The following is a 25,485-nucleotide window of genomic DNA, read 5'->3' as shown; positions in this document are numbered from 1 at the left end:
TGACCAGTGAAATATACCTGCTGGATCGCGTGCCACGGGTGGGTGCTGCTATGGTGACCAGTGAGCTGAGATAAGGGCGGGGCTTTACCTTGCAAAGACTTATAGATGACCTGGAGCCAGTGGGTTTGGCGACGAATATGAAGCGAGGGCCAGCATACGAGGGTATGTGTGTGGTGATTTCGGCAGGTTACCTTAGTGATCTCAGGCACAGGGACTATGGTGGTCTGCTTGAAACATGTTGGTATTACAGACTGAGACAGGGAAAGGTTGAAAGTGTCAGAACACTTTCAACACAAAACACTTGCCAGTTGGTCAGCGCATGCTCGGAGTACACGTCCTGAATGTTGACCTGGGCTCCCGAGTGGCGCAGCGGTCTTTGGCACTACATCTCAGTGCAAAAGGCATCACTATAGTACCTGGTTTCGCATCCAGGCTGTGTCATCCAGGTTTGCCCGGAGTAGGCCATCATTTTAACTGAAATAAATAAATAAAATAAAGGTCTTAGTGATCACACAGTCGTCTGGAACAGCTGATTCTCTCATGAATGTTTCAGTGTTACTTGCCTCGAAGCTAGTACACAAGTCATTTAGCTCATCTGGTAGGCTCCAGCTCTCGGCTGTGCTTCCCTTTGTAGTCTGTAACAGTTTGCAAGCCCTGCCACATTTGAGGAGCGTCGGAGCCGGTGAAGTACGATTCGATCTTAGTCATGTATTGACGCTTTTGCCTTGTGGAACCTACTTAGTATGGTGTGCTTAACCTGTCCAACACTTACAGTGTTGAATTGCAGATGCTTGATACAAGGAGAAGAGGCCATTTCAGACAATTAAGCAATCCCCAAAATGCCGCGGCACAAGGTTTTGCTTATTTTCCTTCACCTTGTCTCCTTTTCTTATGTCCTATCATAATAGATGTTTACTACGATTTAATATGCTTGCTATTAGCAATATTATTTACTTTACTATCTTACGCACTTCAACTGAGCAAAAATAATGCAGATTAATATTTCCGCGCGGAAATGTACAAAATTTAGAACATCGCGATGTCTGTTCTAAAATAGTGTTATCTCGCGGTACCTGTGCGCGTAACTTAGCTTCATTCCACCACGGAGAAGCCAGTGGAAGGTTACGTTTACAGCTCGAGTGGATACTTTAATTTGCAACCACGTAGAAACTGACAGAAAGGAACATTTATATACACTTGTTTTATTGACTGAAAGGACATAAAGTTAGCAACATATTACGGACTGGAATCTAGGAAGAATTTTGTGATCTTCAAAGAAACTAGCTAGTGTGCTAACAAAGAAAATACTTTCTCTTGACAAATAACCCTCTCTATTCTCTTTAGTTATGAGTCATGTGGTCGTCGATAATCAACACGGTCTAGATCAGCAGGTGAGTGTTTTACATAATTTATTTAATAACATTAAAACTTAGGAAATATGGAGTTAGGACAGCTAAAATAACGTTCCGTCAGCTAGCGAAGCTACCAAGCTAAAGCGGTTCGTAGCGAAGCTAATGTTAGCCAGCTAACTGCGTGGATGTGGCTGGTAAAATGGTGGTTGGTGTGTCGCCGGTGACATTAACTGGCGATGGCGGATGCTGCCTAGCAATATTCAGTTTTGGGTAGTTAGACAATTATTTGTTTCAACGATTACATATAGTGAACACTTAACTATCAATAACTGTATTTTAATGTAGTTAGCTAGCTGACAGTCGAAAATACATATTTTAGTGTTTTACTGTGTAATTAGCCAGGCTAGTTGGCTACACGTAACAGGTCGGTATCGATTGCGTAGTTGATCTCACGACAATCTTAACCAGGCGTGCTTAGGCCTTGGTTAATGTTGGCTATCTAGCTACAGAACCAATACTTGTTAGCAACATAGATAACTACCTAGCTGACATTTGATATTCAGATACATTTAGCGTGCTAGCTAACTTAGCTGGTTGGATTGATGACATTTTACCGGCCGGTAAAAGTAACCGCTGAGTCTTGAAACGTGGCGCAGGAAATAACAATCGCCAGTACTGTAGGTGAATAAAGTAACCTACTCCAGACTGCGTTTACAAAGCCAATCTACCATTGACTAGCTAGTGAGTTAATGTCGGGTTTTAGTTATGTAAAACATAGCTAGTTAACTTTCTTTTAATACATGTTAAGTGGATATTGGTCTATATAACGTTACTTCGCCGGTATAATCGTGTTTGGATATAACGTTAGTCAGCAGAACAACGCTTCGATCACACCGACAGCATCATCTGGATTTGTATGCAGCAAGAGTTAAACATTCACTTTATGCTGTTGCCACTTCTGTCAAGCCACCTACTCATACAGTTTGACGCATACGGTCGATAAATCCAACTTGTGCACTGCAATGCTGCAAGGCAAACGCAGCGTTTCATCGGACATGAATATAATTCTAGTGTACCAAAATGCCGCCACTGTTGGTGTGTTGGAAGCGTTAGTCTTGGATATTTTGCACGTGACTCACTATGGTGGTAAAAGCCTTGATCACACCTTTAATGTCACTACATTTTGTTACACCAGAAGTACATGAAATTCTAATGGAACGCACGGTTTGCCTTGCAGCATTATGTTGTAATGTGTCCTATTTGGTGCATATGCTGGATTTAGCTAAATAAAGGGCTTGACAGAAACGTAAAGAAGGTGAAAATTCGATAAATCCAACATGTGCACTGCCTCTGCAACTTAATGTACTTCTGGTACACAATCATGGCAAGCAGATTAAAATACATGAAAATACCTGAACCAACTATATTACTTTGGGGCCAGGTCAAAATGCACATAAAACAATGATAGAAATTTAGCTAGTGTGCTAATGCTAGCTAATTTGCCGTGGGAAAACATTGGGTTGTTATTTTAGCTGGAATGCATATGGCTCTTTTTTTTAAATCCGGATCTTTGTAGAATCTTGACCCATGTTGGTTCATACAAAACCGTGTGTTCTCTACTTTGACAATTTAACCATAAATATAAAGGGGAAACCTAGTTCGTTTTTTCTGTGGATTTTATATGGCGTTTGGAAGCAAACTTTTTAACCTCTTGCTCCTACCTGGCACGCAGGCGTCCCATCTAGAGCTCTGGAAATGCAAATGTGCTACACTAAATGCTAATAGTATTAGTTAAAACTCAAACGTTCATTAAAATACACATGCAGGGTATTGAATTAAAGCTACACTTACCTTTGACCATCTTCTTTGTTGGCACTCCTAGATGTCCCATAATCACTATTGGGTCTTTTTTTCTGATTAAATCGGTCCATATATAGCCTAGATATCGGATCTATGAAGACTGTGTGATAAACGGAAACAAAATAGCGTTTCATAACGTAACGTCATTTTTTAAAATTCAAAAAGTCGACGATAAACTTTCACAAAACACTTCGAAATACTTTAGTAATGCAACTTTAGGTATTAGTACACGTTAATAAGCGATAAAATTCATCAAGAGGCGATGTCAATTCTATAGGTGTCCGTCTCGAAAACATGTCTTGGAGAGAGCTCGACCAAAACATCCGGTCGGAGACCGGAGGGAATCGATTCCCTTGATTCGGTTAGACCAAGAATCAAAGCTGAATCAAATGACAAGACTCTAGACAACGTGTGGAAGCTGTAGGCACTGCAACCTCGGCCTCATTTAATTCGGTTCACTTTGAACAATTCCTGGAAGTAGCGCAAGGATATTTATTTCCATTTTCAGTGATCAGATATTCCTTTTCGATGAAACGCACGTTCTGTTATAGTCACAGCCGTGATTTAACCAGTTTTATAAACGTCTGAGTGTTTTCTATCCACACATACTAATCATATGCATATACTATATTCCTGGCCTGAGTAGCAGGGCGCTGAAATGTTGCGCGATTTTTAACAGAATGTTCGAAAAGGTAGAGGGTCGACTTAACAGGTTAAGGTGCATTACCACCGACTAGAGTGTGTACCAAGTTCATCTTTCAATCACCCACGTTATGCTCTTAAAAACTAATGAGGAAATGGGAAATGTGGGACCCACAGCGCCTAAAGCATCTAAAATATAATACATTTCTGTTTTGGCGCTTGGCAAGCAGTTCGGGTGAAATGATTGACTAATGTGTTTGTGTACATTTATTTTGCAGCACAAGCAACTTGGGTGGTCTGGTCAGCATTTAACAGGCTGATCAAACCTGTAGCGTTCCGTGCGTCTGTGTAGCTAGGCGCTAAAATAGAACTGGTAATGCGTCTCAATTGTTTGCCAACTGCTGATCAAATCAACAGAAGAAAGATGATCGGGGAATAGGGCTGGCCCCAATTAGTCGATTGTTTGGTCGACCACGGTTGTTTTAGTCGAGCAGTAACCAGTATGCATGCATGTATGTGTCCATCTCAGTGAACTAATCCTTTGCGGCGGCCTAGACTAAAGGCCAATTTATGCTTGATCCGTTAATGTTTATATCCAAGGACAAATTAGCTAGCCATCTAAAATGGATTCAATACTTCCCCCCTCATCAATATCCCATAATGACAAAGCAAGGAAAGGTTTGTAGACACTTGCAAATTCATAAAATATAGATTTACATACGTATACTGATTTACATAAGTATTTATACTCTTTGCTATGAGACTTGAAATTGAGCAAGGGTGTACCCTGTTTTCATTTATCATCCTTGATGTCTCTACAACTTGGAGTCCACCGGTGGTAAATTCAATTGATTGGACCTGATTTGGAAAGGTGCACACCTGTATATAAGGTCCCACGGTGGATGTCAGAGCAAATACTAAGCCATGAGGTTTAAGGAATTGTCTGTAGAGCTCCAAGACAGGATTGTGTCGAGGCACAGATCTGGGGAAGGGTACCAAATAATGCCTGCAGCGTTGAAGGTCCCCAAGAACACAGTAGCCTCCATCATTCTTATAATGGAAGAAGTTTGGAACCAACAACTCTTTCTAGAGCTCTCTGACCGGCCAAACTGAACAGCTGGGGGAGAAGGGCCCGTGACCCAGAACCTGATGGTCACTGACAGAGCTCCAGAATACTTCTGTGGAGATGGGGGCACCTTCCAGAAGGACACAACCATCTCTGCAGCACTCCACCAATCAGGCCTTTATGGTAGTGACCAGACAGAACCAACTCCCCAGTAAAAGGCACATGACAGCCTGCTTGGAGGCACCTAAAATGACCCTCAGACCATGAGAAACAAGATTCACTGGTCTGATGGCCTGAGTGCCACGCAACTCATCACCTAGACAATACTATTACTATGGTGAAGCGGGGAGGCAGTATCATGTTGTTGGGATGTTTTTCAACGGCGGGGACTGGGAGAGTAGTCTGGAAAGATGAACAGAGCAAAGTACAGTGAGAGCCTTGATGACAACCTCTTCCAGAGTGCGCAGGACCTCAGACTGGGGTGACGGTTTCCCTTCCAACAGGACAACAACCCTTAGCACACAGCCAAAGCAATGCAAGAATGGCTTCGTGACAAGTCTCCTGAATGTCCTTGGCCCGGCCAGAGCCTGGACTTGGAACCAGATCCAACATCTCTGGAGAGACCCGAACATAGCTGTGCAGCGACATTCCCCATACAACCCGACAGGTTGAGAGGATCTGCAGAGAAGAATGTGAGGAACTCTCCAAATACAGGGGTGCCAAGAAGACTCCAGGCTGCCATTGGTGCTTCAACAATGCTCTGAGTAAAGGGTCTGCATACTTATGTAAATGTATTTCTGTTTTTTTCTGTTTTCACTTTGTCATTATGGGGTATTGTGTGTAGATTGGGGGGGAAACAATTTAATCAAATTTAGAAAAAGGCTGTAACGTAACAATGTGGAACCTGGTAAGGGGTCTGAACACTTTCTGAATGCACTGTACAGGCTATCCTTCATACTGAACTTGAAACTGTCCAATCAGTGCTAGGATCAGACTTTTGGCACTTTGCGCCATCATATTTGGAAGCATTAATTCACCCTGTGGTTGTATTTGACCATGCTTGTGGTAAAATCACTTGATGCACTCCAACAGTATATTTGTGTTTTCAGCTTGCTGGCCTAGACTTGAACTCTGACGGACAGGGAGGAGGCACAGGCAGTAAGTATTAACAGCCAATAATTTGCATTCAGTGTAGCTCATTGTGGCGATATTCATTGATGGCTTTACCATACTATTTGTTTCTAAATGTGTGAACTGATAGTCCTACCATTTTCCACTTCCTAGGGCGTTACATTCCACCTCACTTGAGGAACAAAGAAGTTTCCAAAAACGGTAAGCGTTATCTTTGACACCCAATAAATCACATACAAGATGACAAAACTCCCATGTTCTCCATTTAAATATGGATGGATAACAAAGGACTTGTCGTTAATGAAGGTGTGCAATAAGTTTTGGCTAGTGTATTAATGGGTTCGGGACATGTTGAAATTACAACTTCTACCAGAAATCCATGCATTTGTCAGTTAATCCCCAAGTTAATTGAAGCACTGTTGCATCAATCTAAGTTACATTTTTTTTAAACGTCAACGTCAAATTTCTGACCCCTCTATGAAAAGGGGAGACTCACTAACACGATGGTGTTTTGCTCTACGACCCCCACAAGTCTGAACCGTTTGGGCTACAAACAAATGAGACCACATTATGGAAAGGGGGAATTCTCACAAACACGATGGCGTTCTCCATTTTGCTCAAGGACCCCCACAAGGGTCATGGGACTCGTCTGAAGATAACCGGTACCACTTTTAAAAATAATAATTGAATAATACAGGTAGTTTTGTGACACCAAAAAAGGGGTTAAATGTGTGTTTTAAAAAAAAGTTTTATGAGTTTTTAAAAACAAATATCTCCTAGATTTAAGACGCGCGTCAACCTTGTATCTTGTGATTCATTTTCTGTGTCCTTTTATGAGTGTGTTTTCTATGGGTTTTAGAAATAGAGGCCAAAATCAATATTTTTTGATACCCAAAGGGGCCTTAACATTCGTAATCAAATAGTATGACTATGGGTCATTTAGCTGTCGGAAAACAATTCCATTCCATTCCTTAGCACCCCCCCACACACACACCGTTTTAGACTAAATAATTACATTTTGTTAAATACACTTCCCTAGTGTAGAAGTTTTGGAAAGAAAATAAACCCAGGGGTTGCGTTAGAATTCCGAAATCTGCATTTTCAATACGCTGTCCATCAGAAAAGCAGATGTAACTTTTTTTTAACCTAAAATAAAGTCTTAGTGGGTTTTGTGGTTGTTAGGCTTATTCATCTATTTAGCCTTGGTATAATTTCACAAGCCTCAAATTAATTTGATTATTGTGGACTGTCAAATGTAGTGTATTTTACTTTTAATTGTACAACAACGCCTATTTGGAGAACAATAAAAAATATATTAAGCCATATTGCCCAGCCCTACAATGACGTACAACCTGATTTGTGTCTTTCTTGACTAACAACTCTTGGCTCACAGGCATGTAAATAATAAAATTATGTTCACATGACCTGGAATACTTAATGTACAAATGTCGCCCTTCTACCTGCGTAAGGAGTTTACCGCAAGCCAATGTTTCTACAGCTCTCGATAAACGTAATAGCGTTCTTAACAAATAAGGAAACGTGCCGCCTGAGGTCCTATTGATCGTCGTGGAAAGCTGCCACTTGTTGACAAGTAATTTCTACATGTCACCCGACCATCCGGGGGTGACACAACACTGGAATGGGGTCCGTATTGCTCACTGCTCTTGGTTCATACAGCTTTTAGCTGCTAAAAGTGGTTGTAATAAAGTGAGCGGTGTCTCTTTTCATCCTAGAAATGTGGATCTAACGGTTTAAGCTACAAAATATTGTGACCCCATGACTGAAAGATGAGTCTCTCAGGAACATTGTCTTCTGTTTCCCTCAGAATGTCTTAGAACAGACTGGGCAGGTGCAGGCTGCCGGCCTAACCCGGACGATGCTTGGCCGGCTGCAGCAGAGCCTGGGCTCGAACCCAGAGTTTCTGGTGGCACAGCGAGAGGCCATTACATCACTTTTTTAACATTGTGGGGCCGGGATTATTTTTGGGGCATGTGTCAAAAGTCTGGAAACCCTTGAGATGCATACACCAAAAATTGCAGAGGATACTGTACAATTGTTTCAATCGTGGCAACTTTTTTTCTAGAACTGGCTCGCTGCCACTGGGTCCAACAGATCACAATATTCTTAAGGGAAAGACAAGCCGGTGTCCTAAGAAAACATTCTCATGCTAACTAGGCTAGCACTGACTTGCCTCTGAGAAGTTGTACACATATTAAATGCCAGAGTCTATCCCAATGAACATCTCATTAATCATGGTAAAGCGTTTCTTGGGTTAGCTTCATCTCACACTTTTGTGACATTGTTTTTTATTTTATTTTTATCCCACAACAGAAAATGCTTATTCCTCTGGTAGACAGTACGGTTATTCAGTGCCACCTCCAGTGAACTTCTGTAAGTGCCTTCTGTCTCCTTTGTGCTGAGGGCACCCTGCATTTGTAGTTGCATGAAATGGCCTTTTACACACCAGAAACACCAATGTGGGTTGTTCCGGGTGCACAGATTCCACCAGTGTAAACTGAATCTGTGTATATGGAACCCAATGTGAAGGGGATTAGACTTTTGAAAAACAATGTGACACCCAGCTTCAAACCTGAAACTGATTTGCTTTTTTTTCTGCTGGTTTTGCTCAGATGCTGCTTACAAATTATATGAGGGAACAGGATATGATGGCTCCATCTAGGCCAATGCATTAGATTTTGGAAATTATTTTGCTGACATTGCAGCACATCTAATTTTAACATCTTATTATAGCTGCTTTCAATGATGAGCTATCCGTATTGAGAACTTGTTTTGTGTGTGTGTGTGCCATCTTGCACATGTTCTAACCCACAGTATTTTCCATATTGTAAGCCTTTACAATATGTAGTGTCCCTGAAAGTTTTATTTAAGCAGTACCCTCAATGCCACCAAAGACACAAAAATAACTATACACCTGGTTGGGATAACTGTATGGCCGGTAACTATTAGTGTCATGTCAAACTACTCTTGCATCAGCCAACTTATGGAAGGAGAACCTGTTTTTATAGCCTCCTTCCCCTGTACCTTTGCTTAGGTTACCCAAGACTGGCCTCTCAGGAGCTAGCTAGACTTTTACCACTTTAACAATGGGGTCTGGTCAGACAAATGGTATACCTGTGTACCTGCATGCCACGTAGGCTATTCCCCTAAGAGAACACCACACCCAATTCCCACTACCGGGAATAGGGTATCACTTGAGAATATGCAGCCATGGACTGGTATCAAAGCTGTGTGTTCTAGTATGCAGTAGCTTGCCTCTGTTGCATGGTTGTTTAAAATATATATTTTTTAGTGAGATTCTGTCCTGCGTCGCTAGAATGGCTGTATTACTAATGCCAATGGGAGCTGCAGTATGCTCAATGCTAACATCCTTATGTTGTGTATCTGCAGTAGGAATACAGCTGTATCAAAACAAACCTTTGGAATGTAGTATTTACTACCTTCTGGTCATTCTAGGAGTATACAAATTGAATGGAATCAAAGCAGGGACTCCTGTATGAAGGAAATGTTGCACATTTGATGAGCTTAAATAGCTATTAGCCTTTACTTTGGAATCATTCCAATAGGCACTGTAATTAACCAATGAAAACCTTGTGTAACTTGTTGGGGTCTGACATTGTGCGGCTTAGATGTAAGGGCTTCGCTTGTCTTTAGCATTGTGCCATGCGTATTGATGTCAGAGCTTGCAGTGTGCTGCTGTAGGGGGTGACTGATCTGAATCCTGATTGGTTATGTGATTCCTCTATCCTTTCACCTTAATCTGTGTTAACTCTACTGTCCAGAAATAGTCCCTCCATAAAGAGTAAGAAGACCTGCGAGTTTTACTGTCTGATTGAACATTGGCTAAGCCACTCTATACATTCATATAGTATATTGCTTACTGTTGGAGTCTTCAACTCACGTAATTTAGACATAATTGTCTTTTATTAATGTAGCTCATTCAGCCTGCACCAATATGAATTACACGTTATTGCGTCCCTTGTGTTAATGCACAGTTTGCATCAATAGAGGACTAGGCTAAATGAACAAGTATTTCTGGACCCCTTGTCCACATAAAAACTAGCTGACTCAGTTTCTTAGCAATGCCTCTGAATGGTAGTCTTTGATCCTACAGAATGTGGCTACTGGCTAGCGCTGTTTGCATAGTGCACAGGGATATAAACAGTGTGTGTTTGTGCACAGCACTAGGCCTGGTCTGAAGCCTCAGCTGGTGTGTGTATTCACCACATTAGGTTTGCCCTGTGTGTGAGAAATCTGGTGTTGAAGGAGCCGCTGAGGACCCACAGGTGGATGTGGAAGCTGCTGCTTACTACATATTTAGGCTACCTTTTATCTGAAGCTTTACCACCTTGAAGTGAAAAAGAACCCCTATGGGTTGGGGCTGTTTGTCACATCTGGCAGTGGTGAAACCCTAAACGGTCCCCTGACCAGCCTGCTGCCTAGCCTGCACTCATAATGGTTGCCACCAATGGGAAAGATGAGACGGCCAGCATGCAGAGCTGGGCATATCGCTGTCGTGAATGTCCACACCTCAGATGGGGGCCTGATCTTGTATTGTAGGATTCTTTGGAAGTATAGGTTTTCTGCAGAGATGTTCTGTTGTGAACTCATACTGCCAAGTTCAGTCAGTTGGCCTCCCTTTTTACAAGGTTGAATCTCTAAAATATAGTTTTAGAAGTCCTTTGATCAATAGTCACTAGCTTTTCCAAATCCCATTTGAAAGGAGGGTGATGGAACTGATATTTTAATAGTGATGTGAGTATTTTCCTTTGTCTGTGGGCTTTGGAGTCCAATCTATCCCCTTCGTAGTCTCTGAACATGACAACCCCATAGTACACTTTCTCTACCTCCGTCTCATCATCCCCCTCTTCCTTTCATTCCCCTCACCCTGTCCATGAAGACTCTCCAGGAGGATGGGACAGCGGACGCAGCAACGGCTTTGCCAATGGTTACCATGACAACCGCAATACGGGCTTCGGGGGACGCGGCGGTCCTCCCCGAAATGACAGAGGTGGGCGTGGCAGCTACCGCGGTAACGGCATGGGTGGCGCCTCGTTTAGTCAGCCAATGCACATCGCAGGTGGGGAAACCTACTGTGCAAAATTGTATATCTATTCCGCAGTAATAACCGATACTATTAGACTAATGCAGGTAGTAGATATTGTATTATGCTCTAGATCTGGTCCTCTAGGTCCTACTGTGCATATAGACACATTTTTACTCGGTAATACTAGTAATGACTACTAATAGACTATCTGCAGAGGCAGAATTTCCTTGAGTCACCAGTAACTGAAATAATGTAAGAATAAAATACTTAATACAACTAAGACTCCTTTACTTAAGACAGGTATAGATATATGTTTTATTGATAAAATACGCAGACAATACTTGAAAGATACAGAAAAAAACGCCCTTGCAGATTCAGTATATCCTATACTCCAATCATTCGATCATATCCATTTACCAAAATGGCTGTTTGCTTCCCAGGCAATATTTGAATGGTGGTACTCATTAAGCTATCCACTCTCTCTCGCTAGGGTTTAGTGGTGGACAGGATGGTGGAGGCTGGGGAGGTACTCCCAGACAAGACGCGGCCTATAACAGCTTTGGCGGGAGGGGAAAGTCTTCTTTCTACAACGACCGTGGATCATCAGGGGGCAGAGGGTACGTACCAGTCAGTGGAATGTATTTTGCTATACAAGTAGGTGTGTGTTCAGACAGCTGATGATTGTGAAGTGTGTTGAGCATTGTATCTGTGTGTCTGTTGTAGTTATCAGCGTGGAGGTTATGGCGGTGGAGGCAACAACCGCTGGCAGGAAGACTCCAGGGACGATGAGGACTGGTCCAAACCCAGCCCCGCCAACGAACGCTTAGAAGCGTGAGTCACACTCTTCTCCTCAACTGTTACATTGGCCAAAACCAGTGTGTCTAGGAGTTCTGCAACTTTAAGTGTGCCATTTTATATAAGCATACTCAACCATATTGATCTTAGACTCACTCTTACAGCTGGGAGTGTGCAATAGGAGTGTTCAGCAATTTTTGGTAACTTTTTAAAGAGTCATGTTAGGTGTTGTCTAATGTGATGTCCTCTAACCCAATCTTTTTCCGCTCATCCAGGGAGCTGTTCTCAAGCGGCAACACAGGTATTAACTTTGAGAAATACGACGACATTCCGGTGGAGGCCACTGGATCCAACTGCCCGCCACACATTGATAGTGTAAGTCACGTCACTGGCTTTACAGGCAACAATTGTCTTGTAGATCAAGGGAAACACGCTATGGAACACTTTCAAGTAACTCTTGTTGACAAAAGTTAAGAGTAGAAGTGATTCAAAACTAACATTGCCTGTGTTTTGGTATTTCAGTTCCATGATGTGGACATGGGTGAGATCATCATGAGCAACATTGCCCTGACCCACTACACGCGGCCCACCCCTGTCCAGAAATACGCTATCCCGGTGATCAAGTCCAAGAGAGACCTCATGGCTTGTGCTCAGACTGGTAAGAGAATGAATGAAGAAGCTTTACTTCAAGGTGAGAGCAGGTAGCGGAAGGATTCGCTTGAGGATTAAATGGAATTGAGCCTGTTTAGGGACTTTAATTTGATTCTCTTGCATTACAAATTTAGCTAAATATTTAAAACATGTTTGGGGATTTTCTTTCAGACCAGCAAAAATGAATGATTATTGTATTTAGTAAATGAATGACTGTTCCTTTCCTCAGGCTCGGGTAAGACTGCAGCCTTCCTGGTGCCAGTGTTGAGCCAGATCTACACACAGGGGCCTGGAGACGCTGCAGCGGCTGGCAAGAACGGACAGGTACACTCGCATACGAGCAGCCTGCAACGTTGAGCTTTTCCATCAATCTGAAACGCTGCTTTTCTATGAAAGCAATCAAATTGCCCCCTCCCGACTTGCAGGTGTGCTATTTATTTATGTGGTGTGTTGAGGTTGACCAACACTTGTTGCTTCCCTCCACAGGACAGTGGTAAATATGGGCGCCGTAAGCAGTACCCTCTCTCCCTGGTCCTGGCTCCCACCAGAGAACTGGCCCTGCAGATCTACGAAGAGTCCAGAAAGGTGTGGGCTAAAACTCCACCCACAGACAGACAAAACCATACACGATGGACAGACCATGAATGGTGTTGTAGTGACACCAGTATAGTAGAGTAGCCTTGTTGCGGCTAAGGAAGATGGTGAACTGAATGTTACTGATTCCCAACAGGCTGATTGATTGCAACTAGATAAATAAAATGTATTTTCTTGGCATGCACACTTTCCCTGTACTGTGTGTGTTATGGAGGGGCAAAATGCCCAGTGCCATGTCTTCTGGTTCCATCTTTAATCACTGGTACAATCTTATATCGTGTCAAAATGAATGCGCATCAAGTTCTATGTAACATAAGTGTTCATCTCGGTAACATCTGTTATAGAACGGTACTCCAAAGACAGTGGAAGGGTGATGGTTGAAACTTGAATTATGGCTGTACTAGTGTTCTGAACTGTCCTGTGTATCTCTTAGTTTGCGTACCGCTCCCGTGTGCGTCCCTGTGTGGTGTACGGGGGGGCTGACATCGGCCAGCAGATCAGAGACCTGGAGCGAGGCTGCCACCTTCTGGTGGCCACACCCGGGCGCCTGGTGGATATGATGGAAAGGGGCAAGATTGGCCTCGACTACTGCAAGTGAGTGGGGCAGGCGCTAACACTAACAAATTGGCTAACGCCAAAGAGTTTGCTAAAGCTAACAAGAGAACTTGTTAGCTAACTCATTAGCACTGGTTAACTAGTGCTGACGAGTTGGCTAGTGTTAATGATAATGAGTTGTCCAACACTAACATAAGTGAGTGACCAAAGTGCTAAGTGAGCTGTTTCTGTCATCCCTGTCAGCTACCTGGTGCTGGACGAGGCTGACAGGATGTTGGACATGGGTTTTGAGCCCCAGATCAGACGCATCGTGGAGCAGGACACCATGCCCCCTAAAGGCATCCGTCAGACCATGATGTTCAGTGCTACCTTCCCCAAGGAGATCCAGGTACACAAGCATGCACCAGTAGTGATGCAAGCTTGAGAAATAGAGTAAAATCCTGGGTGCGTGTTTCTGACTGTGTGTATTTCTGACTGTTAGATGCTGGCGCGTGATTTCCTAGAGGACTATATCTTCCTCGCCGTGGGCCGCGTGGGCTCCACCTCAGAAAACATCACCCAGAAAGTAGTGTGGGTGGAGGATGGTGACAAGAGATCCTTCCTCCTGGACCTGCTCAACGCTACAGGTAAGGAACGCACACATCAACTCTACCCCATAACCCTCAAACCCTTTTACACACGCTCACGTTCTCACACCAAACTCTATCATTCACACAGGTATAACGTTCAATCCAATGATGTATATTAGCCCTGGATTGCTGCTGATATGTATTGGTCATTGAGAGGCTCTGAAGCCACCGGTCGGCCATATTGGCACTCCCCAGTAGGAGCAGTCCTCCATAGGAATTAATGCAATTCTACACTATTTCAATTAATGTTTCTAGGACAAAATTACATGTTTTTAATTATTTTGTTTTGTATTGGGCACAGTAACATTAGTAAAGTCAAATGTTTACTTTAAAGATGTTTTTATATATTTTGTCTCAAAATATAATTAAGTGTGCATTTAAGGTGGTCAGTAATAAAATTAAATGTGGAAAACATAAATGTAGACATTAAGAAATGCATTTCTATAGCTTCCAAAATGTTTTTTACAATCGTGGGGCAGTGCCAAGATGGAGACACAGTGGCTTCAACACTGTGCCCCGTATCAGTTAACTAGTGTGTGTATATGTGTAGATCTAAATCATTGGTTCAGTCACAGATGTATTGAAACTAATTGATGATACTTGCTACGGTGTTTATCTAAAAGGGTACATTTGTTAGCCTTTTCCCTTGCCCCCACCCCCAACCACCTGTTAGTCTGTATGCCCAAAGTAAATGAACTGCCCCATGGACATGTGTCTCCTAAACTAGTTGACATAATGAACCTTCACCATTCTCCCCTGGGTGAAACGGAGGGTGGATGATTGGGAAAGCGCTAGTTATTACATATCTGTTAAGAACTGTTAAGTTACTCCACACTGCCTTTTGGTTTACTCTACTGGGCGGTTTGGTTTTATTTAGTCATTCCCAGTGATGCTCCTGATGTTCAGGAGGCTGCAGTGACACCCGGTAAGTATTATTATGGTACTATAACCCCCAGTCTGACCCTCCCAACTGGCAAACATCCCACTCCATCCTTTTCCCTTCCCTGGTCCCCAACCCTCTATTTCTCCTTTCATAATTTCTCAAAAGAGCTTTAGGGCCAGACATAATGGTTGTAGTCTCAGGGCCAGGGGAATCCTACCCTTAGGTCAGGGGTGGGCAACTCGAGGCCTGGGGAGCTGTGGTGTGCAGGCTTTTGTTCCAGCCCAACACGAAGACTAAATTACAGCCCTCCAGGACCAGGGTTTGCAAACCCTGTCATTAGAACCAGCAGTAACACTTACCATCCTCAAAGAAGGATGTTAATTGGAGCACAGCTTTGGTGTTTTTGGCTTGGTGTTACTGTCTGGGTGTTACACACACACACAAGTGTGGGAGATTTTAAGGACACGTTGGGCTGTTGCCGTTGTAAACTGAGCTACACTCTGTTAGTCAACTGTCTAAAGGAGCTACGTCTCCTATAAAAGCAGCTTGAGTCCATCTATGTTAAAGGGGGAAAAAATATAAATTAACTGTTTTGTGGGGGGGAAAGATAGCCGATGAGTTTCCAATGACCTCATCGGTGTTGAACCAATTATGAGTAGGCGTTGTCATTGGAAACACTTCTATCTTTTTTTATGACAAAACATGGTGAATATGAAGTTAAACATTTTAGAAACAGCTGATTCAACTAATCAGTTTGATTAGTTGGTCATTTGATTCAGCTGTGTAGTGCTAGGGTAAAAACCAAAATGTGCACCCCTTGAGGTCTTGAGTTTTGTGAACACTGCCCTAGGCGCTAGACCTGCATGTAGATATCCAAGCCCTGATTTGAATATTTAGAATAGACATAATGCCTTCTGTGACATTAGCACAGATATTATGACTGGATAGGTGAATGTTTTTGCCATATGCTACTAGCCTTCACCTATCCAAACATGTGAAATCAGCAATTATTCCAAGGAAGGCAGGATGCATTTTTAAGACACTCAAACCTGGTCCTGTTCTCTTCATCGCTCAGTGTTGCCATGCCAACCTTACCCAAATGCAGCCTGCTGCCTACCTGTTACTGAATGCTGCTGCTGTTGAATTAGATGTAGGGTCATCAGAGAATGTCGACAATGACACCACCACATGCCCCCATCCAGCTCCCATCCAGTTTCACACTTGACCGTTTGTGCCGATAGCCATTAATGCAGTGTTGGTCCACTGCTGACAAAACTGAGACTACTCATTTACTAGTACTATTCCAAATGGCTGTGAGGACATTTTGAGTTATGGGACAGCTGGCTAATTCTGTTATGAGGACATTTGGCATAACTCTGCAAAACCGAACCATTTGCATTTAATAATTTGTCAGTGAAAGGGATGATGCTTCTGCTCCCCTGATTTCCATTTTTCAGTTGCTGTTTGTTTTGTTGCTCCATGGTGATGAACTCAGTCACACCACCATCGATTTTATAGAGTGACCACATTTAAAATACCCAAATGTGGGACAACGAGATGATTTTTGTGGCACATTTGTGGGACAGTGTAGCCTACATTAATAACAAAAAAAGACCTCCGACACATCCCCCTTGCGCTGCAACGAACAAGCTAATTTAAGCACATACTCTTTTGCCTTGTGCAAAATTTTGTGATGCAGAAAGAGACTGGCTGTTAAAGAAAATCTGGCACTATTTGGCCAAGGAAACCATTTCTGGTTGGTCTCAGGGAATGTAAAACAGTTATGCTGCGTATAGACGAGGGATGCAAAACCATCATACCAGTTGGCATAGCGGGACAAGAGTTAAAAAAATATGGTGACAGCAAAAGCCAGCACAGCGTTGCTAGGGTGACTTCAGTAAACAAAGAATGCTAATGAACATCGGGTAGAAAACGTTTTAAAAAGTGTTAGCATTGATTGACAGAAGTTTAAATATTTGAACTTTGTCGGCATCTACCGTGGCATTCACGCCAGGCTTCACGGCATTTACCGTGGGTGCAAATGCACGACATGGCCAAAAGTATTCTCCTTCAAATTGGCGGATTTGGCTATTTCAGTCACAACAGGTGTATAAAATTTAGCACACAGCCATGCACTCTTCATTGACAAACATTGTCAGTAGAATGGCGCTTAAATTGTCTCGGTTGCAACACTACAGCGTTCCAAACTGCCTCTGGAACCAACGTTAGCACAAGAACTGTTCGTTGGGAGCTTCATGAAATTGATTTCCATGACCGAGCAGCCACACACAAGCTTAAGATCACTATGCACTATGAGTGGCATAAAGCTTGCCACCGTTGGACTTTGGAGCAGTGGAAACACATTCTCTGGAGTGATGAATCAAGCTTCACCATCTGACGGTCTGACAAACAAATCTGGAGAAGGCTCGGTGGTGGAGGAGGAATATTGGTCTGGGGCTGTTTTTCATGGTTCGGGCTAAGCCCCTTAGTTCCAGTGAGGGGAAATCTTGACTCTACAATGACATTCTAGATGATTCAGTGCTTCCAACTCAATGGCACCCGTTTGGGTTAGGCCTTTTCCTGTTTCAGCATGACAATGCCCCCGTGCACAAAGCATGGGCCATAATGGTTTGTCAAGATCTGTGTGGAGAAACTTGACTGTCCTGCACAGAGCCCTGACCCCACCACCCATTTGAACACCTTTGGGATGAATTGGAACGACCGACCGACTGCAAGTCAGGCCTAATCGCCCAACATCTGTGCCCGACCTCACTGATGGTCTTGTGGCTGAATGGAAGCAATTCCCGGCAGCCATGTTCCAACATCTAGTGGAAAGCCTTCCCAGAAGAGTGGAGGCTGTTATAGCAGCAAAGTAGGGACCAACTCCATATTTATGCCCGTTTATTTTTTGAATGAGATGTTCGATGTACAGGTGTCCACATACATTTGTATGCTGAATAAGCATGTTATGAGAATTGAGACCCTCACAAGTTTGACAAAATTACCTTTCAGTATAATACGGCTATTTAGGCCTTGGCCCACCTCCTTTTGTAGCTCTTCATTAGAAGCACAAGTTAAACTGTCCACTCAAAGATTAGCTGCAATATAGCACGAAAGGTTCTGATAAATGTGATTGGTTGAAGATGACGTAGGCCTACATCAGAATATCAGATCTCAACAATTGAATTTTTAACATCACCAGTACCACATCTTTGATATATATATATATATATATATTGTAATAAGTGCAATGTGACTGTAAAAGAGACGTGTTGGAATGTCTGACAAGGGCCATAATGCAGGGCTGTCCTGCACCATCTGGGACATGTGGTCACCCTATCAGCACCTGCCTGCTCTGTTAGCGCAGCACCATTTTTTTTTTTTTTTTTTCTGATCCCATCGCCCCTCTCATTGTCTGAAGTCTTTATCCTGCTCATAGCCTGTGCGCTAAGTACTCAACGTTTGCTTGATTTTCTTTTCATCTCTTTCGCGCGCTCTCGCTACGTCTCTCTTCCTCACTCTGTCTAGGTAAGGAGTCTCTGACATTGGTGTTTGTGGAGACCAAAAAGGGAGCAGACGCCCTGGAGGACTTCCTGTATCGTGAGGGCTACGCCTGCACCAGTATCCACGGTGATCGCTCCCAGAGAGACCGAGAAGAGGCGCTGAACCAGTTCCGCTCTGGCCGCTGCCCCATCCTGGTGGCCACCGCGGTACGGCAACACACACACCCCTTCTGTCAAGACAGTGATGTCATTTCCCCCTTTTTATCCTACACGCATTAAAACGTGTCGGGATTTGTATTGAAGCTACTACAATCGTAACGATGATCACCACCTGAAAGGTTTTCGCCATTGCTGGTTGCATCATGTTTCCCTCTGTCTTCTCCTCCAGGTGGCTGCGCGGGGTCTGGACATCTCTAACGTCAAGCACGTCATCAACTTTGACCTGCCCAGCGACATAGAGGAGTATGTCCACCGTATCGGTCGTACAGGCCGCGTGGGGAACCTGGGTGAGTGGGACTAGTGTTTGAGGGGGGTTCTCCTATCATGACCAATTATGTGTGTGTGTGGGATTTTGACCCAGCTCTAACACACCAAGATTGTGTTCGAGGTCATGCGAAGGAAAACGTTTTAGAACATTTTGATACCAAAACAAGAATGAGCTTTTTTCTTGTTTGCTGCATAATTAACATGACTCGGACTAAACAGATAAATCACCAAATTATTCTTGGATTCACATATTGTTAGTGATAGCTAGGTCACATGCGTCACTCACCTTGTGTATCAGGTTCTGTTGTCTGTCTGACATTCGGTTAGTTGTATAATTAGAATGGTGTGCTTAGCTCTGCACAACAGTAGATTTTCCCGTTGTGTTGGAGAGTGCATTACCACTGGTGCCGGTGAATAACGGTGTTTGTGTTGACCATGCGCCTCTGTATTACATCTGATACGACTGGGATGGTAGCTAGTCCGAACAGACTCAGCAACATGTTGTAGAAACAAGAGAATAACTGAGGATAAACAGTAAAACTACACTATTATATTACTTAAGATCTCACACTGCATGAATTGTCTTTTTAAGAAGCCTTAAGTCTTTCAAGAACTGAAGTTGCTCATTCCACCGCATGCCCTGGAGAGTTGCGCTGCATGATATGTGTGTAGCGTATTGAGAGCTGTCTGCGTTTTGTAGGTCTGGCCACGTCGTTCTTCAACGACAAGAACAGCAACATCACCAAAGACCTGCTGGACATCCTGGTGGAGGCCAAGCAGGAGGTACCATCCTGGCTGGAGAGCCTGGGTTATGAGAACCAGCACAAGGGCAACACAGGACGCGGACGCTCCAAGAGGTGCACGCACAACTTTTTTCAGGGATGTTAATGTCCCACCAATGGTTTTAGATCAGAAAGGAGCTTCTCAAGAAAGGAGAAGAGCTACATGTTCTGAGTGTATCAACTTTTGTTCTCGCTCCGCTAGGTTCTCCTCTGGTGGATTTGGTGCCAGGGACTACCGTCAGACACCCGGTGGTGGCGGCTTTGGCGGTGGTGGTGGGCGCGGAGGCCCACGCACCGGGGGTTACGGAGGAGGCGGAAGCCGTGGCGGCTTTGGTGGAGGTAAGCGCTAGGCCCTTTTCAGAACCATTTGAAGAGCCACTCTAAATGTCCCTTAGTTTTTATCCATGATGATTTGGAATTCCTGACTCAATCATGTGTGAGGGGTCATCCATATAGATTAATTCAGTAACTCACATACAGCTATCATAACAATCTACTGACCCTTGACCTCTGTCCTTCCCAGGTGGCTTTGGAGGCGGGAACTCCTATGGTGGCAACGATGCAGGCTACGGTGGCAACTACAGCCACTCCGGTAGTGGAACAGACTGGTGGGGCAACTAGTCATAGAAACTCGGTTGCCACGCCAACCAAACCGATCCCCTCACGGAAACCACATGTTGACTACGCCAGACTAAAATACCCCCGCTCACTCAACCCTGTGTAGTTTTCACTGACACACAGTACATTACACACATTGCGATTCTCTGCCCCTTCGCTTCTCTCACATGGAGAACGACGCAACGCGAAGATATAACCAGCGTGATGCCAATCCACTGGAGAAGAGCAGAGATTTGCACACTTAAGATTAAGAGTGCGCATGTAAGGATGCTGACATGTATTGTCTGATATAGCAACTCTAGACTTTCGTTGTTCAAAACAGCACATCCTTTTTTCTTTGTATAAACAAAAATAAGAACCTAAAAGAATAACCTGAGGATCATTTGTATGTTAATGTACTGTGCCTTTTGAATTTAGACAGGACTAATTCTGTTGTCATTTCACCAAATGAATGTGGCCAAGAGCTCTAAATTGTATTTTATTTTGGGGGTGAAAAAAGAAACAGAAAAAAAAGCTTGTACTTAATCAAACCTTGGCAAACACTGGGGGCATTGTGACTCGCTCGAGTCATGAATCCATTTGAACCTTTCAAAATTGTCGCAGGGTCATCATGTAGCCTTTTATCGAGTTCAAACAGCTAACTTCACTGTAGCGTCCGACCTCACTGGGCCGTACTCCTAGTTTGGCCAATAACTGTATTCTAATCTTTAAAGGACGAAGAGTTCGATTACTTTTTAATTTTTTCGCTCACTCTATCCTGGATAGGCTCCTCTAAAGATACGGTAGTCTTTCCAATAGCCATTCCAGTTGTGATCTCTTAACACGGAAAGTCGTTAAAATCAATGCTAACAAACACACACTAGGGTTTAATTCAAACAAACACTCAATGACTTGACTTGACAGTGTTATGGCAGCTAGTAAGTTACCTGCCACTAGCTACATTAACTGGGCAGTGTTTTTTGGTTTGTTTACATTTGAAGAGCGGGCGCATGCGCGTGGTATTGTAAAATTGGCAGTTTTGAGTTAAATGTTTCTTCTATAAACATGTATCAAAACAAAAAAATGCCCGCCATCTTGGAAGTGAAGTTCAAAATGGCTGCACAAGGACCACAGCGTCGGGGGGGGGGGCAGGGGGGAACGATAGCGTCGGGGAGGCACGGTGTGGTGCAGCGTTAACATTAAACAGTCTTACCGTTGACCGCCGAGCCGGTATTCTACGCATGCTAGTGTTTTGTTTTTTGGTCAAGGAGATATAAGACAAATGAACCGAGTCGCAGGCTTAACTTAATTACAAACGTTTTCTCTTTTCAAGCTGTGTTGGAGGGGCATGGTTCATCTATCCGAGACAAGCAGTAGGAGGTCCATCACTAAGGGTTAACCAGTCAGAAAGCAAAGGGACTGGACAGCAGGACAGTTGTCGCTGGGGTTATGGGGTGAAGGTCAAGGGTTATCAGTGTACTGCCATCGCTTTGGTTTCCATTGCTCCTTGCTGTGAAGGTGGCCAAAGACTGGGGACTGTTGTCCCCTTCCTTATGGTACATGTGTACTGTCAACTCTGGGAGGTAGTCAGCTTTAGATGTGTATGAAGCTCTGGTTCTGACTGGCCAGACAAGGCTTTTCCCCTCAAAGAGCAGCAGCCAACGAGAGGAGGAGAGATGGGGCATTGGAGTATCTCTAAGTGCACTACGTTTCTTAAGTGTATTGTGCCTTTTGAACTTTTTAAATGTATTCACTTTAAAAGCGGATGCACTGACAGTGAGAACTTGGATTGAAAGGTGCTACTTGAGTTTGTGTGTAGGCCCTTGTTTGTTGTCGTGCCCATCAAGTTTTACAAAAGTTATTTTATTGCACATCTAGAGTTTTATATAAATGTCTTGAATACATGTCCTTAAGCTTCCAAATATTGTGTGTGAGGAGATTGTGGGGGAAAAACGCAGCTTGTTTACAAAGGGGAAGGGTTCTCAACATTTAAACAGGATTTATTTGGGACCAGGGGATTTAGCAGTTGGGAATTTAGCCATTTGCACACAGATTTCTAGATTCTACTTTTGCTGCTAGTTTTGTGTAATTTATTAAGCATTTCTGAGAGATATTTATTTTTGTAAGCCTCAAAGTGATTCTTTGAAAGTTACAAGAAACTTGACCAAAAGACGGTAACAAAAACACTGGCACTTGAATGTTGAATGTCACCTGTATGCGTGAAAAAATTATATATTTCGGGGTAGTGTGAGCTTTTTAATGTTTAAGACATATTGGACTCGGTCAAAAATAATAATATCCACAGACGTCAGGGCCTGAGGCCTTGAAACATCTCTAAATATTATATAGTCAAATTGGCCTTCAAAAAGAGAAATGGAATTAATCAAACATGCCAAGGTTTGGAATTAAAGTTGTTAAAAGAGCGAAATCTAATTTTCCTAAATCTTATCAGTGCAGAACTGTTCGGGATTCTCAAATTGTATGCATTGTTTATAATAACTCTTTATTCTAATTTGACCTGATTTATATTTATAAAAATATCCAGTGTATGTCTGGCACATGACAATCTTAAAAAACAATGCGGTTTATTCTCTATTGTGCATTTGCATATGGCACCTCTGGGGATTGTTCCCTCAGAGTATTGAGCAGGTCTCAGCTGCAGTAGTGTTACCCACAGTAGCAGCACATTAACTGCTAGCCTGACCACAGGAAGAATAGGCTACAAGCACCACTTGCTCAGTGCCCTGAGGAAGAACAACCTAGAGCTCTTTAGACTTAGACTTTGCTTTCTGTACTAGCTTAGAGGCTAATGCACAGCATGGGAAAAGACTCAGCTGTGTAATTATTGTATGATTTTACCTAAATAAAGTTTGAATGCAAAAGTACCATATTATAAAAATCAAGCATATCTTAAGACTTGTTATACATCTAGGACAGACTATATCCTGGAGTGGCTGTGGAGAGGCGCAGCGAAGTTGGCGTTGATTTGATGGGCTTCAGTTCATTTGAGAGATTTCATTGTTAACACCATGTTTCACTTGTCTCATTTATGGAATTCTTCTGTTACCATATCAGGGTTGTGTTCAATAGTGCACAATTTCGCCAAATGTTTTGCAATTTAAAATGAAGATGCACATTCTTAATGGGCAAGTTTGGGTAGTACACCTGTGCTCTGTTTCAACATTCCTACTGAACACAACCCTGTTGTGATCAAGTCACTGGTTATTGAGTTGAATACCAGAAGCATTTAGGATTATCTGACCACAAATCAGTGGTTGAGGTTAAGAGCATGCTTGATGATCCCTGCACGCACATACAGGTTTTAGTGGGGGTTGCTGGGCAGGAACACACACTGGTGCGCTCACACACTTAACACATTATTCATGCAAATGTACTTGCACACTTGTTCTACCAGATACGCACACACTGCCTCTCAGACAACCTATTAGCCTGTTCAGTCCTATATGTGAGTGTGCTCTGCTGACTAACAGACACATGGACATGTCATACATGATCGACAGGTAAGGAAGAACACAGCGTCTGTTTACTGTGTTTTATGATATAAAAAAATATATATATATCCAGTTATAATTATGACTGTCAGACTTTTATTCTCAGAATTCCTAAATGGCATTTTAGTGTTGGCTCCATGGTGATGTTATAATGCAACATTTCCTCATTACATTGTGTTGATTTTGAAGGGTCTTGTGCTTGTTACCTATTTTAATGCTTTTTTTTTGTTTGCCCATGACTAAAATTCAAAACAGTTTTCAGAACACTACTTATAAACTGCAAATACATTACTAGGTATTTTGTTAACCATTCGTGAAACAATCCTTGTATATCAATAGTTCATGTATTTATTCACACTTAATACTAAACTATCCAGTAAGGTGCCTGTAGTCATGTCAATGAAAAACATGACTTTTATGATTAACAAGCTCCATGTATATAACGCTATTAACATTTATACGCGGTCTGAACCGTTTATAAACAGACCTATCCTGCATTGTTGGTGTGCATGGTTTCAGATCTTTAAAATGTCTGGTGTCAAAACCAAGTCTACAAACCTTGGTTTGGGAACATTCACTGGAGTGACGGGCGCCCTAACAAATTCCTGCCATAGGCCAATCCAGTGTTGTGATTTGCTATAATGAGCCTTCTGTTAGCGATGCGCTGCATAGCGGTCTGTTTAGCTAGCTCGCCGGGTTGACCAGTAATCGCCGAACGATTTTAGAGACACAGCAGCTTGATAACAAAATTGATTGGGGTAAAAATTACAATGGGTATACTATACCTTCCGTTGAGTGGAATCTACCTGCTAAACGTAGCTAGATTACTTGTTAGCCAGCAAAACGAAATGCAGACAGCACTAGCAAACACTATAAAACGAGTCACCTAATTTTAGGCAGTAGCCAATATTCAGTGAATTTGAATAGTATTCAGACCCATTTGACTTTTTCCACATTTTGTTACGTTACAGCCTTAAACAGACTGACCACACCGCTTGCGTTGCAAAATAAATGTAGACATTTGTTATTCAATTATTGCACCCACACTGCTCAAGCGCGTCAACGAGCGTCTGCGATGCCAAGGGTTAAAATAGAACGATTTTCTATTTCTGATGCAGATCATGCTGCAAGTCCTGCCTCTCCCATCTCATTGGTTTATAGAAGCAGGTACCCACGTCCATCTCTGTTTAGTTTTTTTTATTTGTATTTATTAACAACAAATCAATACAGGGGGGAACACAAGCATACATAGATTACAAACAATGGACAATCGAGCTAGGGGGTACAATATCACATTACAATTACACAAGGACGTTATATATACTTACAATTCTAACAGCTTTTTTGTTAGTAGAGCATTTAACCGTCTTAAAATACAGTTC

The 25,485-nt window shown here is 42.9% G+C and overlaps 1 protein-coding gene across 7 annotated transcripts; it reads left to right on the top strand.

The window, feature by feature from the left end:
- The first annotated feature begins 1,077 nt into the window (after positions 1 to 1,077).
- Positions 1,078 to 23,476, top strand: LOC118370595 (ATP-dependent RNA helicase DDX3X-like). Of its 7 annotated transcripts, none has more exons than XM_035755656.2 (20): positions 1,078 to 1,391; positions 6,030 to 6,078; positions 6,205 to 6,252; positions 8,383 to 8,442; positions 10,970 to 11,149; positions 11,607 to 11,733; positions 11,840 to 11,947; positions 12,187 to 12,286; positions 12,434 to 12,569; positions 12,792 to 12,886; positions 13,049 to 13,147; positions 13,590 to 13,750; positions 13,955 to 14,099; positions 14,193 to 14,337; positions 15,218 to 15,265; positions 18,752 to 18,933; positions 19,115 to 19,232; positions 19,913 to 20,069; positions 20,197 to 20,333; positions 20,518 to 23,476. In XM_035755656.2, exons 1-20 carry the CDS (start codon positions 1,347 to 1,349, stop codon positions 20,613 to 20,615), a joined length of 2,238 nt encoding a protein of 745 aa, XP_035611549.1. In that variant the 5' UTR covers positions 1,078 to 1,346; the 3' UTR covers positions 20,616 to 23,476. The 7 variants fall into 7 exon arrangements, with proteins under 7 accessions (XP_035611549.1, XP_035611556.1, XP_035611552.1 ...); XM_035755659.2 differs by having other exon boundaries at positions 1,079 to 1,391; positions 10,970 to 11,080; XM_035755660.2 differs by lacking the exon at positions 8,383 to 8,442 and having other exon boundaries at positions 1,079 to 1,391; positions 10,970 to 11,080.
- Positions 23,477 to 25,485: the final 2,009 nt, after the last annotated feature.

Source organism: Oncorhynchus keta, chromosome 7, assembly GCF_023373465.1.
Source record: "Oncorhynchus keta strain PuntledgeMale-10-30-2019 chromosome 7, Oket_V2, whole genome shotgun sequence".
Lineage (NCBI taxonomy): Eukaryota > Metazoa > Chordata > Actinopteri > Salmoniformes > Salmonidae > Oncorhynchus > Oncorhynchus keta.
Note: the sequence above shows the minus strand (reverse complement) of the source record. Positions and strands in the feature narration are given on the sequence as shown.